Here is a 21,492-nt window from a genome sequence, read left to right as displayed (position 1 = left end):
AGGAGACAACATTGTGTGAGGTACATAAATACCTCTACTTCATGCCCTCCCTTATATCTAGGGCTATCAGATAATATATTTCCTGCTATGATAGAGGTTCGAGTTTTACAAGGGCATCACAGGAAGACAGGTGAATTAGCATACAACTTGAATGAGTGCATGAGTATGGTTTTGCACCGCTTTTAGCAATATCAGGGTGGTGGACTCCAGAAATGGGCCTTACACATTGTTCTCATGTTAAGAATCGAACCCGGGCCTTCGTCGTGATGAGCGAATGTTTTAACCATTAGGCTACCCCACCCCACCCCTCCTACAGCTTGATTGAAATTCTTTGTAGTTTCATACAGCTTCTAAAGGGAAGTAACCTTGTGAGATAAATACAAGCTTGGGCTTGTGTGTAGTTTAAGAGCTGAAAAAATGTTACTGACTTAAACCCTCAAACACATTCAGAGATATCAACCCTTGCTGACTTGGTTGATGCATGTCATCATATCCCAATTGTGTAGATCTGTGCTCATGATGCCAATCACTGGAATGTCGGGCCCAGAGTCAATTATTTACAGAATGACGTCATATAGATGGAATATTGTTGAGTATGGCGGTGAACAGCAAACAAAAAGAATCTGGGACAATGACAGAAAAATCGGGAATATGTGGGAAAACTGTCATCTAAAGTGTGTCACTTCTAAACAATCAAGTATTTGACACAAAGTGACGAAATGTCCCCCACCTGTATATACACCATAGTTCCAAATATGAAGACAATCCAGCGATTAGTTCTTGAGATATCGCGGCAACACCGTTTTCCAACTCCAAAAGCAGATTTGCCAGCTGTGACCTTGAAAATGAGGTCAAGGTCACCAAAACCCACTGGTGTCTGCGGAGTCTGTATATACACCATAATTCCAAATATGAAGACAATCCTGCGATTAGTTCTTGAGATATCGCGGCAACACCGTTTTCCAACTCCAAAAGCAGATTTGCCTGCTGTGACCTTGAAAATGGGGTCAAGGTCACCAAAACTGACATGTGTCTGCGGAGTCTGTATATACATCATAGTTCCAAATATGAAGACAATCCAGTGTTTAGTTCTTGAGATATCGCGGCAACAAACAGGTGGGATGTACGGACAGACGTACGGACGTAAGGACGGACAGTCGTACGTACGGACGGTCGTGAATACTATATCCCCCGCTTCGCGCTTTCACGAGGCGGGGGACAATTAGTACCGGTAATAATTATTAGCATATCTGCTTTGATGAACATCAATGATCGTTAACATTATATTTTGTTACACAAACTCCTCAAAATCTGTAAACAAGCATAACGCCCTGACAAGTGTCATACGTATAGGTGTATCTTTGAGTGTTGGCCCTTCCCCTATATTTGCTGGCTGAGTAAAGTTGTCGGTATCACGGTTTTAATGCCCATCAACAATTTGCAAAAACATCAAGAGGATCAGTGAGTCGTAAGTGAGGCTCACTAGGATCAGACAAGGCAGCAGCCAAACCAACCAGTAACACTTGTTATCAAATAAAGCAATTAACATGTGGTTAGTTTGGTATATTTGTTTATTGATTGCTACATATATCAAAAGAAGAACAGGGTAATTTAGTTTATTACCATGTTACAAATTTATACACTTCACACGAACGATATGTATCAGTCTCAGTGACCAAGGCCTTCAGGTAAGGCTTACCATCAATTAAGCAATTAGTGTTGCACATGTTTGGTAATGAACTTGGTTCTTCATAATCAACTGGGAGTACATCTGTATTCCATGTCAGAGGTATGGGGAGCATGATTGGCCAACATTGACCAGCTGACAGCACTGACACAATGTCCCTTGCAATGTTCACAATGAAAAGGTTTTTAAAAAATGACATGGTACAAATGAAAAAAATTACTTAACACTTTGCGAGACAAATTTGCGAAACAAAATATTTACAGTTTTATTAATGTTTATTGTTGAACTAACGTGATTGTTGATGAAATATAGTGATAGCTAAATAGACAGATTTTTTATTCATGCACCGATTGTCTTTAAATCTAATATCCAGTTATGTATGACTGTTTAATAATCTCATACCAACTTTGACAGAAGTAGGTCCAATAGTTTTTCAGATATTGTAGTAAACGTCGGTACCTTAAATTACCTTCCAGACTGTAGGCATTGTCTTATATGCAGAAAATAAGATTACCGTGTGTATTTTCTCGTAAACTAAACTGGAAACAGCAATCGGGTGTACACATGTTTTCTCACAATCTATTGGTGATTCAGTCAAATATAACCTAATAATATGACTTTAACAAATTTTGATGCAATGAAGAACTGTAGATTAAGATTAATATTGTTCAATATCATGTTATTTTAGTTGCAGATTTACTCTACCATATTTTATTGAGCATAGTGTACACTTTCCAAAAAACACAGCTGTGTAGAAAGGGGTGTGCATTATACACACAATAATGAGTTTGATGTTTTTTTCCCACAACGGAAAGACATTACCGTGAGCAAGTAACACCAAAAATACCATGTCAACAAATCCATACTGAAGTACGCAAATTAATCATGTAATTACAATCTGGCTATAAAAAAATGTTTTTTGTATATCTGAACTTATGTTTGTAATTTATTTCATAAATTTTATTTAAGATTCCTTTTAATATTGTTTTAATTAATTTCGGCAAAAACGTGTGTGAAGTTATTGGTAGATCGCACAACTCGCCATGATTTACAGCAACCATGGTCAGATAACCTTTATTGACACCTTGAAACGAACTTTAGTTGACAGAGAATGGATACATATATCATTAAAGCCATACTTTGACTTGTTAAAAGTCATATCTGTTATAGTTTGATGATTCTATGTCAACACGTAGTTCTCGTGATCACGTGTGCGGGAGCCTCAATGGTGACTGGTCATACTGGTTCCATGTGAGAAATAATAACCGACAGTAGCGATCAGCTGCTTCGCTTTAGGTTATAATTATTTAAAATATATTTAGTTAAAGCTGCATCTAAAATAACAAGAAATTGGAATACACTATTTACTATCCTGTAGAGTTTTATCATTGGTTGTGTCTTGACAGAATCATCGGTAGATTTGGAGAAAACGTGTGTACTGCTGATTGCTGTTTCCAGCTCAGTTTACGAGAAAAAAACCAATGTAATCTTAATCCCTGCCTGTAAAACAATGCCTCGCAAAACAAAAAATACAATTTAAATGATAAATCAACATGTCTGGTGATGTTTTATCTCAAATTTCTCATTAAAAGTCAAATTTGTTCGTTTCAAGGTGTCAATAACGGTTATCTGACCATGGTTGCTGTAAATCACAGTGAGTTGTGCGATCTACCAATAACTTTACACAGGTTTTCACTGAAATTAAAGTAAACAATACAGAATGAGATTCGGAATCGTTAAAATAGGTTACAAACATATGCAATGATCAGTTTTTGTGACCAGACAGTGTAATAACATGAGTTATTTCTTGACCTGGTATTTCCGGTGTTACGTGCTCATAATACAATGCCAAAAAACATGAAAACTCATCATGAAATAATGCACTAGCCCCCCCTTTACACAGCTGTTTCACACACTATACCCAAGCTTGAAATCAGAATATAATTGTTGGGAAATATGTCTGTAGATGTGTTAGACCGTAAATGTATGCTAAATTATCCCCCACCGTATCGTGCATATTTTTATCTGTTCATACGCCGATACGGCCTTTATCTGGATCCCTGGGCTAGTTTGCATATCACGTGACCAGACTTTTCTCTCTTTTATAAACAAACGCTCTACATATTGTTTTGCATAATTATATAAATATGCTACTAAAACTATGACAGTGAGGTGCACGACAATACATATTTACACATCAAAGTGACTGTGTCATTGAAGCTACGTGTTGTAAACAAATGGAAACTACACAAATGAAAAGAGTTTATCACATTTTGATATATTTTCTCATTAAAAGAAAACTGTGACATATGTTTGTATGAGTATGTATGTGGTAAAGCAGGTCCAATGGAAGTTATAAGTATCGCAGGGACACAGGATTTCGCCGAAATCTATGTAAACATTATTGAATGAAAGGTTGAATAAAACTGATTACAAATGTAAGTCCAGATATACAATGAACACTAAAAAAATGCAACAAAATGATCAACTTGCATAATTCAATATGTATTAGTTGATATTCTATTTCTGATGACGGATCATGACAGTCATATATATACTCTCAGCCGATAAAAAAGGGTGTGTATTATACACAAGTGTGTATTTTACACGAATAAATAAGTTTTGTGTACATTGATCAATTGGAAGGGGTGCTTATTGGGATTGTTCACTTGACAAGGTATCAGCAAATATCAAATACGGAAAATGTGTGCGGCAAATGTTATGTTTATTACTGCTGACACAATTGTTATCTTGGCTCCGGAATATTTTGAAAATGGGAGATAGGATCACTCCCGGGGGGGAAAATAGCCAACTCCCAAACATTTGATGAAAGAATCAGACAGGCCCCCATCACACCAATGATTATTAATTGTATAAGAGACAATGACTGTAGCGAATCAATATCTGGTTTAAATTATAGGCAATGTGTTTTGGAATATATTTCACTTAATCATACTGGCAGACTTGGCTAAACATATAGTTATAATTCCACCAACATCCATCTTTGTTTTCAACTTCAGGTTAAAGGAATTAAAGTTAGAAACATCAAATACCTGGAACAATCATTACAATAAGGACTCTCGGTGCTTACACAAACACAGGAACAGTAAGGCATGAATAGGTAGGTTGCACTGTAAGATAAGCACAGGCATGAATAGGTAGGTTGCACTGTAAGATAAGCACAGGCATAGATAGGTAGGTTGCACTGTAAGATAAGCAGAGGCATGGATAGGTAGGTTGCACTGTAAGATAAGCACAGGCATAGATAGGTAGGTTGCACTGTAAGATAAGCACAGTCATTGATAGGTAGGTTGCACTGTAAGATAAGCACAGGCATAGATAGGTAGGTTGCACTGTAAGATAAGCACAGGCATAGATAGGTAGGTTGCACTGTAAGATAAGCACAGGCATAGATAGGTAGGTTGCACTGTAAGATAAGCACAGGCATAGATAGGTAGGTTGCACTGTAAGATAAGCACAGGCATGAATAGGTAGGTTGCACTGTAAGATAAGCACAGGCATAGATAGGTAGGTTGCACTGTAAGATAAGCACAGGCATAGATAGGTAGGTTGCACTGTAAGATAAGCACAGGCATAGATAGGTAGGTTGCACTGTAAGATAAGCAGAGGCATGGATAGGTAGGTTGCACTGTAAGATAAGCACATGCATGGATAAGGTAGGTTGCACTGTAAGATAAGCAGAGGCATGGATAGGTAGGTTGCACTGTAAGATAAGCAGAGGCATAGATAGGTAGGTTGCACTGTAAGATAAGCACAGGCATAGATAGGTAGGTTGCACTGTAAGATAAGCACAGGCATTGATAGGTAGGTTGCACTGTAAGATAAGCACAGGCATAGATAGGTAGGTTGCACTGTAAGATAAGCACAGGCATGGATAGGTAGGTTGCACTGTAAGATAAGCAGAGGCATTGATAGGTAGGTTGCACTGTAAGATAAGCACATGCATGGATAAGGTAGGTTGCACTGTAAGATAAGCAGAGGCATGGATAGGTAGGTTGCACTGTAAGATAAGCACAGGCATTGATAGGTAGGTTGCACTGTAAGATAAGCACATGCATGGATAAGGTAGGTTGCACTGTAAGATAAGCAGAGGCATGGATAGGTAGGTTGCACTGTAAGATAAGCACATGCATGGATAGGGTAGGTTTAACTGTAAGATAAGCACATGCATGGATAAGGTAGGTTGCACTGTAAGATAAGCAGAGGCATGGATAGGTAGGTTGCACTGTAAGATAAGCACAGGCATGGATAGGTAGGTTGCACTGTAAGATAAGCACAGGCATGGATAGGTAGGTTGCACTGTAAGATAAGCACAGGCATGGATAGGGTAGGTTTAACTGTAAGATAAGCACATGCATGGATAAGGTAGGTTGCACTGTAAGATAAGCACAGGCATGGATAGGTAGGTTGCACTGTAAGATAAGCACAGGCATGGATAGGTAGGTTGCACTGTAAGATAAGCACATGCATGGATAGGGTAGGTTTAACTGTAAGATAAGCACATGCATGGATAAGGTAGGTTGCACTGTAAGATAAGCACAGGCATGGATAGGTAGGTTGCACTGTAAGATAAGCACAGGCATGGATAGGTAGGTTGCACTGTAAGATAAGCACATGCATGGATAGGTAGGTTGCACTGTAAGATAAGCACAGGCATGGATAGGGTAGGTTTAACTGTAAGATAAGCACACACATGGATAGGTAGGTTGCACTGTAAGATAAGCACAGGCATGGATAGGTAGATTGCACTGTAAGATATGCACAGGCATGGATAGGTAGGTTGCACTGTAAGATAAGCACAGGCATGGATAGGTAAGTTGCACTGGCCACCGAATCTATTCTCTTCTACGGGTATAGGAGGGTGTCACCAGCTACTCAAGCTACTAAACTTAGCACTGCAAGAAGAGCGAAGGTTTGTATTGGAGGGCTACACTGGCTACTGAAGCTTCTAATCTAGCACTGTAAGATGAATGAAGGCTTGAATCGGAGGGTAGCACTGGCTACTGAAGCTACTAACCTAGTACTGTAAGATGAGCGAAGGCCTGTATTTGAGGGTTCCACTTGCTACTAAAGCTACTTACCTAGCACTGTAAGAAGACTGAAGGCGTGTATTGGAGGGCTACACTGGCTACTGAAGCTACTAACCTAGCACTGCAAGAAGAGCCAAGGCCTGTATTTGAGGGTTCCACTGGCTACTGAAGCTACTAACCTAGCACTGTAAGAAGAGCTAAAGGTTGCACTGGCTACTGAAGCTACTAACCTAGCACTGGAAGAAGAGCCAAAGCCTGTATTTGAGGGTTCCATTGGCTACTGAAGCTACTAACCTAGCACTGGAAGAAGAGCGAAGGTCTGTATTGAAGGGTTACACTGGCTACTGAAGCTACTAACCTAGCACTGCAAGAAAAGCCAAGGCCTGTATTGGAGGGTTCCACTGGCTACTGAAGCTACTAACCTAGCACTGTAAGAAGAGCTAAGGGTTGTAGGGTTGCACTGACTACTGAAGCTACTAACCTAGTACTGGAAGAAGAGCCAAGTCCTGTATTTGAGGATTCCACTGGCTACTGAAGCTACTAACCTAGCACTGTGAGAAGAGCCAAGGCTTGTATTGGAGGGCTACACTGGCTACTGAAGCTACTAACCTAGCACTGTAAGATGAGCGAAGGCCTGTATTGGAAGTTACACTGGCTACTGAAGGGTTGTAGGGCTAACCTAAAGGTTGTAGGGTTGCACTGGCTACTGAAGCTACTTACCTAGCACTGTAAGATGAGCGAAAGCCTGTATTGAAGGGTTAGACAAGCTACTGAAGCTACTAACCTAGCACTGTAAGATGAGCGAAGGCCTGTAATAGAGGGTTCAACTGGCTACTGAAGCTACTAACCTAGCACTGTAAGATGAGCGAAGGCCTGTATTGGAAGTTACACTGGCTACTGAAGGGTTGTAGGGCTAACCTAAGGGTTGTAGGGTTGCACTGGCTACTGAAGCTACTAACCTAGCACTGTAAGATGAGCAAAAGCTTGTATTGAAGGGTTAGACAAGCTACTGAAGCTACTAACCTAGCACTGTAAGATGAGCGAAGGCCTGTATTGGAAGTTACACTGGCTACTGAAGGGTTGTAGGGCTAACCTAAGGGTTGTAGGGTTGCACTGGCTACTGAAGCTACTAACCTAGCACTGTAAGATGAGCGAAAGCCTGTATTGAAGGGTTAGACTGGCTACAGAAGCTACTAACCTGGCACTGTAAGATGAGCGAAGGCCTGTATTGGAAGTTACATTGGCTACTGAAGCTACTAACCTAGCACTGTAAGAAGAGCTAAGACTTGTATTGGACGGTTTACTCTGGCTACTGAAGCTACTAACCTAGCACTGTAAGATGAGCGAAGGCTTGTATCGGAGGGTTGTTCTGAGCAGGCAGCACCTGACATCGATACTCAGCATCATCATCCAGCTGGGTGTTGACTATCATCAGGTTAAACTCCTCTGGGGGATTACCCACCACTGAGTAGCGGGAAAATCCGGGAATGCTACGATCAAAACCTGCAAAACAAATGACATTTTGTAAATGATTTTACTTGATATTTTTGCAGGAAAGTTTGATTGGATTTGTACTCATTTTTATTTTAAGCACTTCCCATTCAATGATGTTCTGAATTGCCTGTTGCCAATGGTTCATATGTATTAGATAGCATTGGTTCAAACATTCCAAAATGCAAGCAAAATACCAAACCTGCCACAGCCATTATACTGAGAATCTCCTACTGTCTGTCAATATGTCTCCACAGTCAAAATAGAACACTTAACATGACCTCCCAGCATCTGTAAGTTGAAGGAGAAGTAATCTGATTTATAAGTAATCCAGATCAGCTGTAAAGTTCATCTGACCAAATAGCATCCCAACCTTCAGTTCCCCTACTCTCTCCTTTCACTAAACTCCATCTGCCACCCCACATCCCTGATGCCAGGAGTCATATTCCCCTCCATCCCTCCACTGACAGCTCTACCCAGAATCCACCTAGCCAGTGAGTGAGACTCACTCTGACCCCTGTCTAACATGTACAAGTGTTGGTTGACAGCCCTACTCACAACAAACACACCACCAACACTGGCACTCTGCCCATACAGTCCAACAGAGGCCAATTCATTTCAATCCTCAAGCTTTCTTGATAAAAATAACTTTTTATTACAGCCATAAGCTAGCCCTAAACAAGAATTTTAATCTTCACCAAGTTTAAAACATGTGTTAAATAATCAAGTTGGCTCGTACAACGAGTTAGTTCCCCAATAGAGTAAAGTATCAGCCTGAGAGGTGTAGGACGCCCCAGTCTATGCTGCCTCCCCCTCCACAAGTGCTGCTTGACAGATTCTACTTACAACATTACAATCCCAACCTGCATCCAAGCCATAGTTCTGCAGCTAGTGAGGTAAATCACAGCCAACCTGACCTACAACTCAACAACTGGCACTGAAACCCAGATTTTCAAATGTGTGTTATAATGATCTACATTGACTTAAACTCATGAAACCAAATTGAATAAATTTTGGAAAACATCTTTATTTTACTTCAGCAAATGGATTTGTGCAATGTATTTTGATATTGTCTCATATCCATGTCAGCAAACTATTGCCTGAGTTTAGTTTTTTGTACACCTTTGTGTACAGAATTGCTTCATATCAACCAAATATTAAGTCCTGACAGTATCTTGCACATCCATTCATCCTGATGGCTGTCAGGGTATATATATCAAGGGGTCACTTCATAAGGCAACATTTTTATCATTATTTGGTTTACAGATGCGCCGCTCTTTTCAAGTCCAAATGAGGAAACAAAATAGAAACACAAAGTACTCCTTTTTTTACCACCGATCTTCACTTAAAAAAATGCATAACAAGTTCAAACAAAAAATGATTTCATTTGCTCCGCGAGTGTAAAGCTAAGGGAAGTCACTCTGGGATCCTCCTCTAATACCATCAAAGCTTGCCAACGCAAAGTGCAGTGGTGACCAATTTAACCCTTTCAACACTGTTGGCCGGTACACTGGCCAAGAAACCATGAGTCACCACAGTCACGGCCAAGTCACGTCAAAATAGTTTATGATCTTATCAGGGGTCCGGAAAATTTTAAATCCCAATCGGACATTTGCATTTAGGCCACGCCCCCTTCAAATAGCGTATTTTAGGACGACTTTTCACACACATTACAAGTTGTTACCTATTCATAATACAATGAATTATGAATTGTTTCAATTTGAATTGTTTAATTCACCGGACAATTAATAACAAATAACATCATTTTAGATATACATGGAAAACATACGTTTGTTTCTGTTATAATAACGATCTGTTAACGTACTGAATGGTCTAATTAATATTCATGAGTAATATTCATGAGTGTGCTCAAGTGTACGCGTTGTAACATTTGGATCGAAACTATTATCCCATATTTGGTTATCACGTGACCTCACAGGAAAAGTGTTTTTTTTAAACTAAAGATTATTTAAAAACAAGACAGAAAATATAATCACAAATACTAAAATATAGTTGATAGCAATTGTTATTTGAATACGTTTTCCATCTGTACTTAACTATTGACCATAAAAAAATGATCTTCATCGTCACAGAAAGCAAAATGGCGGTCAATCAAGATTCAATATACGACTAGTTACTGAAAACAATAAAATCTGCAAATCCTCATTGTATGTCAACCAAGTGAAAGTCGTTAGCCACGACTTACAAATGATCGTCCAGACTTTGAGGGTTTGGCAGATCCGCTCGACTGATCTGCATCACTCGACTGATCTGCAACGCTCGACTGATCTGCAACGGTCGACTGGCTGTCGTCACGCTTTCGCTTCTTGTCTGAGGTTACGTATCGTAGCATTGTGAGGATAATGAGGTACATCGATGATGCAAGGTATTTATGTACAGTTGTAATCACCTTTCGCGCAAATTAACAAGATGTTCTCAGTACTTAATTCTCGATTAATCAGTGTCAACTCAGTTTATTGCCTATTACAGTGATTGACCGATTGGACTATTATTTAGGTACGATGTATTTACAGCAATCAAAACAAAGAAAGCTTGTCAGTGTAGATAATCTTCATTGTGCTACAACTGCAGACAGGAACTGCTCAGTTCTAACTGTTGATCATGTCCGGTCAAAATTTAAGAATGTCCGGACAATACTTTTTTCCGGACAGAAAAATTTAAATGTCCTGTAAGCAATAATTTAAACCGGACAATTGAGATTCCCAATCGGACATGTCCGGCGTATATGACGGTTTCCGGACCCCTGGATCTTAATAACCTACCTGTCGAATCATTCATTTATTAAATCTATCACATTTCGCAATGTCTGAAATACGTATTCCATTTCATGTTATATTTTTTTATCAATAGATTAAAAAATGATTCACTATTCCCGAAATGTTATTGAAAAAATAAAATTCACAGACACTCACTTCAACAACGGATCCTCATCAAACATGTCAAATAGCAAAATAAAGATGCTTATAGCAAATCTTTTAATATATTATACAAGGTGGCCAAAGTAATAAAATCAACAAAAATATATCTGAAAGTTGCAAAACTGACATCTGAGTTATTATTTCCATCTTTTCGTGCAATCGCATGTAATGTAAGTCAAATGACATCTCGGCTTTCGTCGCCTCGATTTCTTGGCTCGGACACGATGTCTTTAATGCCAAATATATGCATAAGAACTCTTTGTCACAGCTCGTAACCTAGCACTATACATCAATGAAGTTCCATATTTTTAATATAGATCGCAATTTCATGCTTAATGTTTAATTCATAATAACATGACTTAACCCAAACCTTTTGTCAAAATCTAAAAATGATCATACACGAGATGGTACCTTTGCTGTAATTTCATTGGCTGCCTTAGGTCACATGCATACATTTGACCATTCACGAACCATTTAGCAGATTATGTTGGTGAAAGGGTTTTTTAATGGATACTGATATGGCAGCCTTCGACATACATGCTATTCATACGAATCTTCGAAAACGGAGGTATTTCCTCATGAGCGGACAGCCTCTATCATCGGGAAATGGGTGATGACAGATATTATTTGTAATTCTTTTTAATATCATGTTCTGATTACGTAGACAAATGAAAATACCAAAGAAATAGGTAAGTGGATTTTATGAAATCTTATAATTGCCATAAATCATCAAATTTTCGCTTCATTGGTCCTTAATCTGGACGTAATGAATGTTAAAGATAACATTATTTTAACTTAAAACGAACTTAATTAAGTTCTAAATGAATTATTTAAACATTGCTTTCCTATTCATAAACAATAGGATTAATTAGACCTTTCAAATAGTGTTGAAAGAGTTAATTGTTGCCCATGCTGCCAAAATAGCGGAGTCTTTCATGCATTTCCACCCATGACATGAACTTTTCTATACTGCCATTTGTGCACAAGTTGTGCACAAGCTGAGTGCAAGGAATATAATAAAATGTTCTTGAAAGATTGAGTTGTTTTACATTTGTTACTCCGGAATATTTTTTTTATATACCAACCTAACTTTTTAGGACAAAATTGGCCTAACTCACTTTTGAAATGAGTTTGAAATCCGTGAACCAAGAAATAAAAAAAGTGTCGCCTAACCAATCCTTATGTCTTATGTCACTGTTCCATAAAGCTAGGATTCATGTCATGACTTTTCATGATTCATACAAATTTTCAAATCCAAATTTTAAAATTAAATAATAACAAGGGACATAACTCTGTAAAACAATAACTGAGAGGACCTATTTTCAAACTCAGCCATGACAAGTATCTCATAGAACCTCCTCTTTCATTCATGTTACTTCAGTAGTTTCTGAGAAAACTTGTCCCCATTTCACACAGCATGCAGTAAGTAGAAAAGCACGGAGCTAGGGACATAACTCAGTAAAAATGAATTTATAACACCAATTTTCAAACACATTTGAGATCATGACCAGTAACGTCAGTGAATAAAATTTTATTTCTCTGACTTAAGTTTTAGAGAAAGTTTGTCCTCTTTGAGCAGCACACAGACGGATGGATGAACTCTGTTCCTATAACCCCCGCCCCACTTCAGGGCAGCGGATACAGATAGAATTATCAATTCCAGTATCAGTTTTCAAAAATTGAAACGATAGCACTGCCATTGATACTCATAATCCACAAAGCGAAAAAAATGGCAACTACAGTATATTGCCGTCTATAAAGCGACACCCTGTATAAGGCTTCAAAATCGATGCTAATTTATATACCCTGTCTATAAAGCGAATCGGAATCAAGCACGTCACCAGCGCATATACAATTTGCAATAAAAATGTGTTTGTCATTCAGCGAATTCAGGGAAACAAACAGATCATAACAATTAAATTTGGTCAAGACAAATTTAAAATTTGAGATAAAAAACACACTAGACATGATGATTTATCGATGCAATTGTATTTCCTGTTCTGATAGGCATTGTTTTACATGCAGAGATTAAGATTACCATCTGCAGTTTGTCGTGAACTAAGCTGGGAGTTGCAATCAGCTGTACACACATTTCTCAGAATCTACTGGTTATTTGGTTGATAATTACCCACTAATATAACTTTAAAGAATTTTGATACAATGATAGGAAGAACTGTATCTGAAAATATTATTTTATCAGGAATAATTTTTTCCAATATCATGTTATTTTGCCGGATATTTTGTCAAATGGAACAATTTGACCAATCCCCATCAATGCTCCCGCGCTCGCAATAGCGAAAACTTTATGTTTACCTATAGTTGTCAAACAACAATAAATATGACTTTAGCGAGTCAATGTATGGCATTTACACTATATATAATTTTTTTGTTTCAAGACGTCAATAGCGGTAATATGACCGTGGTTGCTGTAAAAAATGGTTAGTTGTGAGATCTGCCAATCACATCACATACAATTTCACTGAAATGAATATAAACAATACTGAATGAAGTTTTGAATAAAATTAATAAAATATATTATAAACAACAGTCCAGATACATAATGAACTCTTTTTATAACCAGACAGTGTAATTACATGATTAGTTTGTGTACTTTAGTGCAGTTTTTTGACATAGTATGGCTGGTGTTACGTGCTAACAGTAATGTCTTTGTGTTGGGGAAAAAACATCAAAATTCTTCAACCCTGTGAAAGCCCTCTAATTCTAGGTATGAAAAACTTGCCTTGTACATAGCAATATACGGTAGTTTAGATCAGTTAGTTAGTTGATATGTGTTGCAAATATCATGAAATCCAATGTGGACATGTGATACACCAAACAGCTCTCCCACAATAGGGTCACATGTGATCCGACCAAGGTGGGATGTATGACAAGTGAAGACATGGCAATATGCCTCCCACCACGGCCACACCTTCGGGTCCCTGGTAGTTGCTGCTGCTGCTGCTGCTGCTGCTGCTGCTGCACAGATGGAGCAAGCTGGTTTATGTCTATCCTGGCAGAGTTCAGTCATCTACAATATTTTTATTCTAAATTTTGACATTTTCTGCTGACAATTTGCATTGCAAATAGAAACAATTGTACTGAAAGAGAATACTATTGTCAAGCCAACAGCTTCTGAGTAGGATAAATATTGGCAGAGCTAACAGCCAAGATAATCACTCTGGTTAACTATGCACCATCATGGCCTTATGCAACACTCAAACATACTAATGAATAATCTTATGAATCAAATCAGAAGAACTGCAAATTTGTTTTAGAAGCTTTTCATCAGTAATATGGGGACTTTTTGTGAGTCAGTGTAAAGAGCAAGCACATCCATTAAGAGTCAAAACTGAATCCAATCTGAACATAATGCATGTGAATTAAATTCTCTTTTGACAGTCAAACTATGGGGTTCAGATACATGTTCTAGACCTTAATCAAAATTCAGATCCCAGCCCTACATGGCCCAGCACAGCCCTCCATAGCCTAACATAGCCCAGCACAGCCCCCCATAGCCTAACATAGCCCAGCACAGCCCTGCATAGACTAGCATAGACCAGCACAGCCCTGCATAGACTAGCATAGACCAGCACAGCCCTGCATAGACCAGCACAGCCCTACATAGACTAGCATAGCATAGCACAGCAATGAATAGCATAACATAGCCCAGCACAGCCCTGCATAGCCTAACATAGCCCAGCACAGACCTGCATAGTCCTGCATTGCCTAACATAGCCTAACATAGCCTAGCACAGCCCTGCATAGCCTTGCATAGCCCAGGACAGCCCTGCATAGCCAAACATAGCCCAGCACAGACCTGCATAGTCCTGCATTGCCTAACATAGCCTAACATAGCCTAGCACAGAGCTGAATAGCCTAACATAGCCCAGCACAGCCCTGCATAGCCAAACATAGCCCAGCACAGCCCTGCATAGACCAGCATAGACCAGAACAGCCCTACATAGACTAGCATAGCATAGCACAGCAATGAATAGCATAACATAGCCCAGCACAGCCCTGCATAGCCTAACATAGCCCAGCACAGACCTGCATAGCCTAACACAGCACAGAACAGCTGTGCATAGACTAGCATAGCCCAGCACAGCCCTGCATATCCTAACACAGCACAGCAAAGCCCTGCTTAGACTAATATGGCCCAGCTCAGCCATCCATAGCCTAACACAGCACAGCAAAGCCCTGCTTAGACTAATATAGCCCAGCTCAGCCATCCATAGCCTAACATAGACAAACACAGCCCTGCATAGCCTTACACAGCCCAGCATAACCCTGCATAGCCTAACACAGCACAGCACATCCCTTCATAGCCTAACATAGCCCTGCATAGCCTAACATAGCCCTGCATAGCCTAACATTGACCAACACAGCCCTGCATAGCCTTACACAGCCCAACACAACCCTGCATAGCCTTACATAGCCCAGCACATCCCTGCATAGCCTAACATAGCCCAGCACAGCCCTGCATAGCCTAACATAGCCTAACATAGCCCAGCACAGCCCTGCATATCCTAACACAGCACAGCAAAGCCCTGCTTAGACTAATATAGCCCAGCTCAGCCATCCATAGCCTAACATAGACCAACACAGCCCTGCATAGCCTTACACAGCCCAGCACAACCCTGCACAGTCCTGCATTGCCTAACATAGCCTAGCACAGCCCTGCATAGCCTTGCATAGCCCAGGACAGCCCTGCATAGCCTAACATAGCACTGCACAGCCCTGCACTGCCTAACCTAGCCTAGAACAGCCCTGTACTGCCTAACCAAGCCTAGAACAGCCCTGTACTGCCTAACCTAGCCTAGAACAGCCCTGTACTGCCTAACCTAGCCTAGAACAGCCCTGCATAGCCTAACATAGCGCAGCACAGCTCTGCATAGTCCTGCATAGTCTAACATAGCCCTGCATTGCCTAACATAGCCTAGCACAGCCCTGCTGAGCCTAACATAGCCAAGCACAGCTCTGCACAGTGCTGCATAGCACAGCACAGCTCTGCACAGTCCTGCATAGCACAGCACAGTTATGTACAGTCCTGCATAGCTTAACATAGCCCTGCACAGTCCTGCATAGCCTAATATAGCATTGCACAGCCCTGCATTGCCTAACATAGCCTAGCACAGCCCTGCATAGCATAACATAGCCCAGCACAGTCCTGCATAGCCTAATATAGCATTGCACAGCCCTGCATAGCCTAACATAGCCTAGCACAGCCCTGCATAGCATAACATAGCCCAGCACAGCTCTGCACAGTCCTGCATAGCCCAGCACAGCCCTGCACATCCCTGAATAACCAAGCACAGCTCTACATAGTCAAGTACAGCACTGTATAATCAAGTATAGCCCTGCATATCACAGCATAGCCTAACACAGCCCTGTACAACCAAGCACAACCGTGTTTAACTTAAAAATAGCCCAGCATAGCCCTGAATAGCATTGTAAAGTTTGTCAACATATAAACTTATTGCATGTGAGCTGGCAGTAACACACCAGTGAGTGCTGGGGTGGAAATCAACAAATGTTAGTAGTCATGAGGCAAGTGAACTGTCAAAATCAACGTGTCTGGACTTTAAAGCGTTAAACATCACATGTCAACTTTTATATTGATTTTTGTGACTGCTAGAGTTAAAGCTTGGCTTCACATTTAATGAAAATTAAACTGGGTGATATTTTTACAAAATACCTCTGGTCAGCAACCGAAGTATTTACTGATAATGCAGCTACATACAAGGGTCTTGATAGCAGCGGTCATAATGTTAGAAGTAGAGAGCTGAAGACAGCTCTGTCAATATCATAACCATAGCACTGTTTCATCCAATAACTTCATATTTGCTGTATCTATCTGCTGGCTGACACAGGTTGCAGCAAACAATGTTAACAATGCAAGAAGCCCAAATGTAATAATAGTAGAACTATATATACATTACAGTAGACGGCGTAACAGACACACTAATACTCAACTCCAAGCATGTGACAAGCAGCGAGTTCTCCACCCTCTGCTCCTCCCTAAACACTGTACACATGTACAGCATCTTGCTCACTACATGACAATTACAACACAAACAATCAGCGGATATAATACCAGATTTCATCAACAAACATCAATTTGCACAACAATAAATATTGTGAACACCAGAATCCTCCTTCACCATGTTGGAGCCATCCCTGCAGACTGGTGACCAGAGCCTGCCCAATGACTTCAGTTTGAAGGAGAAATATATCCTTGTATTACAAAATAGGGATTTGCTGCAAGCTTACAATGGTTACATATAATTCTTCACTATCACTATCCATGACATCTAAAATCCTCCCCTTCAATTCTCCCTAAATTGGATACAGCGAAAACAGATGCAAAGTTCCATCCGTCTTTACTGCTGAGCAGCAGCCATCATGACTGTAATAGCCTTAAGGGGCCCATTGATTTTGGGTCTTTTTTTTCACTCAGTCTGCCATGAACACTTTGTTATTAAATTTACCAAATAAAGGAATTTTTCCACACTGGTCTGACACTTTTCATATGTCAAATCAGACTATTTCCATCTCAAATATACATCTTTCGTGTCACTGAACAAAATAACTTCTCCTCACTTAGAGGTCAGTAATTTCAGAACTTTATCAGTGTCGAGTACCAAATTATGAAAGCCAGAAGTTATTAAAACAAGCCACGATGCTAATCACTACCTGCATATTTTAAAATGGATTGTGAAAAAAACTGACTTGCCTCCAGTGGAGCCATATGAAGAAAACTCAATAAAAGTCCCCTCATACACATATGTAAGCCACAAGCTGATGTTCATATGACTGATATCAACCAGCTTTGTCAGGTGCCACTTTTAAGAGACTGCTTGACACTTTAACAATGTATTGCCTTATATTAGAAAATTAATATACACGGAGCACAGCTTTACTTCATTAACCATTAAATTGAAGAGGGCTTAGAAGATTAAATTCATGTCATGAGTTCATCAGATAAACAACTCAGACACAACATCAGATCCTACTGCTGGGGTATGTATTGTGTAGGTGACGTCATGGACACAGGTAGACAAGGAGTTGGCTGTGACAACATCAGATCCTGCTGCGGGGGTATGTATTGTGTAGGTGACGTCATGGACACAGGTAGACAAGGAGTTGGCTGTGACAACATCAGATCCTGCTGCGGGGGTATGTATTGTGTAGGTGACGTCACTGACACAGGTAGACAAGGAGTTGGCTGTGACAACATCAGATCCTACAGCTGGGGTATGTATTGTGTAGGTGACGTCACTGACACAGGTAGACAAGGAGCTGGCTGTGACAACATCAGATCCTACTGCGGGGGTATGTATTGTGTAGGTGACGTCACTGACACAGGTAGACAAGGAGTTGGCTGTGACAACATCAGATCCTGCTGCGGGGGTATGTATTGTGTAGGTGACATCACTGACACAGGTAGACAAGGAGTTGGCTGTGACAACATCAGATCCTGCTGCTGGTGTATGTATTGTGTAGGTGACGTCACTGACACAGGTAGACAAGGAGTTGGCTGTGACAACATCAGATCCTACTGCGGGGTATGTATTGTGTAGGTGACGTCACTGACACAGGTAGACAAGGAGTTGGCTGTGACAACATCAGATCCTACTGCGGGGGTATGTATTGTGTAGGTGACGTCACTGACACAGGTAGACAAGGAGTTGGCTGTGACAACATCAGATCCTGCTACTAGGGTATGTATTGTGTAGGTGACGTCACTGACACAGGTAGACAAGGAGTTGGCTGTGACAACATCAGATCCTGCTGCTGGGGTATGTATTGTGTAGGTGACGTTACTGACACAGGTAGACAAGGAGTTGGCTGTGACAACATCAGATCCTACTGCGGGGGTATGTATTTTGTAGGTGACGTCATGGACACAGGTAGACAAGGAGTTGGCTGTGACAACATCAGATCCTGCTACTAGGGTATGTATTGTGTAGGTGACGTCACTGACACAGGTAGACAAGGAGTTGGCTGTGACAACATCAGATCCTGCTGCGGGGGTATGTATTGTGTAGGTGACGTCACTGACACAGGTAGACAAGGAGTTGGCTGTGACAACATCAGATCCTACTGCGGGGTATGTATTGTGTAGGTGACGTCACTGACACAGGTAGACAAGGAGTTGGCTGTGACAACATCAGATCCTACTGCGGGGTATGTATTGTGTAGGTGACGTCATTGACACAGGTAGACAAGGAGTTGGCTGTGACAACATCAGATCCTGCTACTAGGGTATGTATTGTGTAGGTGACGTCACTGACACAGGTAGACAAGGAGTTGGCTGTGACAACATCAGATCCTACAGCTGGGGTATGTATTGTGTAGGTGACGTCACTGACACAGATAGACAAGGAGTTGGCTGTGACAACATCAGATCCTACAGCTGGGGTATGTTTTATGTATGTTTTTTCCTTTTATGTCCTACACATATCATTCTTCCTATATTGTCCTAGACAATCCTCCTTTATTATCATTGACATATTTTATTTCATAGTATTAGACAATGTTTTATTAACCTTTTATATTTCATACACACAATAATCTGCTTATAATGTCAATGACAGTTTATTCTACCTTGCATTTCACTGCACTAGACAAATCATATTCTTCTCATAATGTCCTAGATCTTGTTTTCCTTCTTTAAAATCCCAGACTGTGCTTTTTATGTCATGGAAGGGCTTTCATTCACCTGTCCACTCCAGTATGTGCTCATTACATGTTACTGGGTGTGATGTTCTTGACACCCTGCTACCTCCTGCGAACACCACATCCACGTCAGGCAGCATCATCACATGGTGTACATCCCACAGTCTATACTAGATCTGCCTGTCTGGCTTCCAGGATTACACTTATCAAAGATTTTGCTTGTAACAAAAAAGGCTTTTAACTCAATTTAAGAACAATGTTTTTTCTCTTTTTTTCTAATTAGACGACTAGGCATCTACTCTAAGAAATGCCATCAGAAGCTTTATTTGAAAAAGTCAGCTTTAAGGTTAATTCACTCTCAACCTATTTTGTCGACTCCGGAATTCCATTTCTATTCCAAATGGTGTCCCAGTGGAGACAGGACACTGCTGTGGCTGGTGAGACAGGAGGGGGTTGATAATGAACCAGAGAAAATGACCTAACAGGTTTTAATGCTGTGTTTAAACCACTAAATGACTGTTAAACCCATCGTAAACGTCACAGCAAGAACCACAAGAGAGCATGGGATCGATGCAACCAACAAGCGGTCCATTGAAGGAACACCCTCTATGTAATAAACTGCAGCTTGATGAACCAGTGATGATGAGCCATGAAACTGGTGGAGGCTTACACCAGATTTAATCACTGTTGTCTCATCATCAAATCCCATCAACAAGCCATGCTCTTTTAATCTAATCCTTTTTGCAAAATTTTGCTTCTACAAAAACATTTTCTGGCAAATTTGGTTATAAAGACTTGTTTATCATGCGCAAAATAACTTCATAGTTTCCAAATTTCCTGATTTATGGCCTCTGCTATGAGCCATTTCTGGCCTTTCTGACAATACATTTTCATTCCAAATCATTCAGGAGATTATGTCATACAGGCTTGTCAATCTCATGAGCAATTTGTTTGCAGGCTCTGCTGAGAGGAATACACTTACTTCAGCTTCATGCAAAGGAACTGTAAATATATATGAGGTCAGCACACAATGGAACTAGCCCTGGACATTTACAGTGTCTTCTAGCAGGAAGAAGGCTCTTCAAGAGCTGTTTGCCATCATAATATACATTGTTAGCAATACCACATAGGATATCATGAGAAACATGTAATAGTAGCTCAAGAATTCTAGTATAAGAAACCCTAACATTTTAGATTCTGTTTTGACAGACAACCACTTCAGGAAACATACAAGATTCATTATGCATTACCAGATGTTTAGCCTTGAACACTGAAGATGAATATCAATAATGACCCCTTTTGAAGTACAGGTAACACACAGTTATTGATAATATCATTATTTTTGTGAGGAAGTTCACCACTCATTAATACTGTTCATATTCATGTAGTTTCATGCGTCACTGATACAGGTACAAGTCACTGATAGTATTCCGGTCCAGTCCAAATTCTGATGGTGTAAGAGTGCCTGCAGAACATGCTTACAGCACATGCAAACCAGAAATAGTGCCATGGCACTGAAGATTACCTAAATATACTACCAACCCTTTAAAACAATATAAAGACAGCAATGATGCTGTCAGTGTTGAAATTCAAATATTTTTTGCTTAAATACTAAAGGTGAAATGATACACCGATATTCCGATGC

General features: G+C 40.2%; 1 protein-coding gene across 5 annotated transcripts in view; it reads right to left on the bottom strand.

The window, feature by feature from the left end:
* Positions 1-21,492, bottom strand: part of LOC139458354 (nephrin-like) — a 285,363-nt gene that overhangs the window by 44,304 nt on the left and 219,567 nt on the right. For all 5 annotated transcript variants that reach the window (XM_071239752.1, XM_071239756.1, XM_071239755.1 and 2 more), the window contains one exon: positions 8,065-8,241. In XM_071239752.1, the coding sequence (XP_071095853.1) occupies positions 8,065-8,241 (177 nt within the window). The remainder of the gene's footprint in view (positions 1-8,064; positions 8,242-21,492) is intronic.

The sequence above is a fragment of the Haliotis cracherodii genome, unplaced genomic scaffold (genome assembly GCF_022045235.1).
Source record: "Haliotis cracherodii isolate W230 unplaced genomic scaffold, xgHalCrac1.p SCAF_12, whole genome shotgun sequence".
Classification (NCBI taxonomy): domain Eukaryota; kingdom Metazoa; phylum Mollusca; class Gastropoda; order Lepetellida; family Haliotidae; genus Haliotis; species Haliotis cracherodii.
The sequence above is the reverse complement of the archived record's forward strand: the minus strand, read 5'-3'. Positions and strand labels throughout refer to the sequence as shown.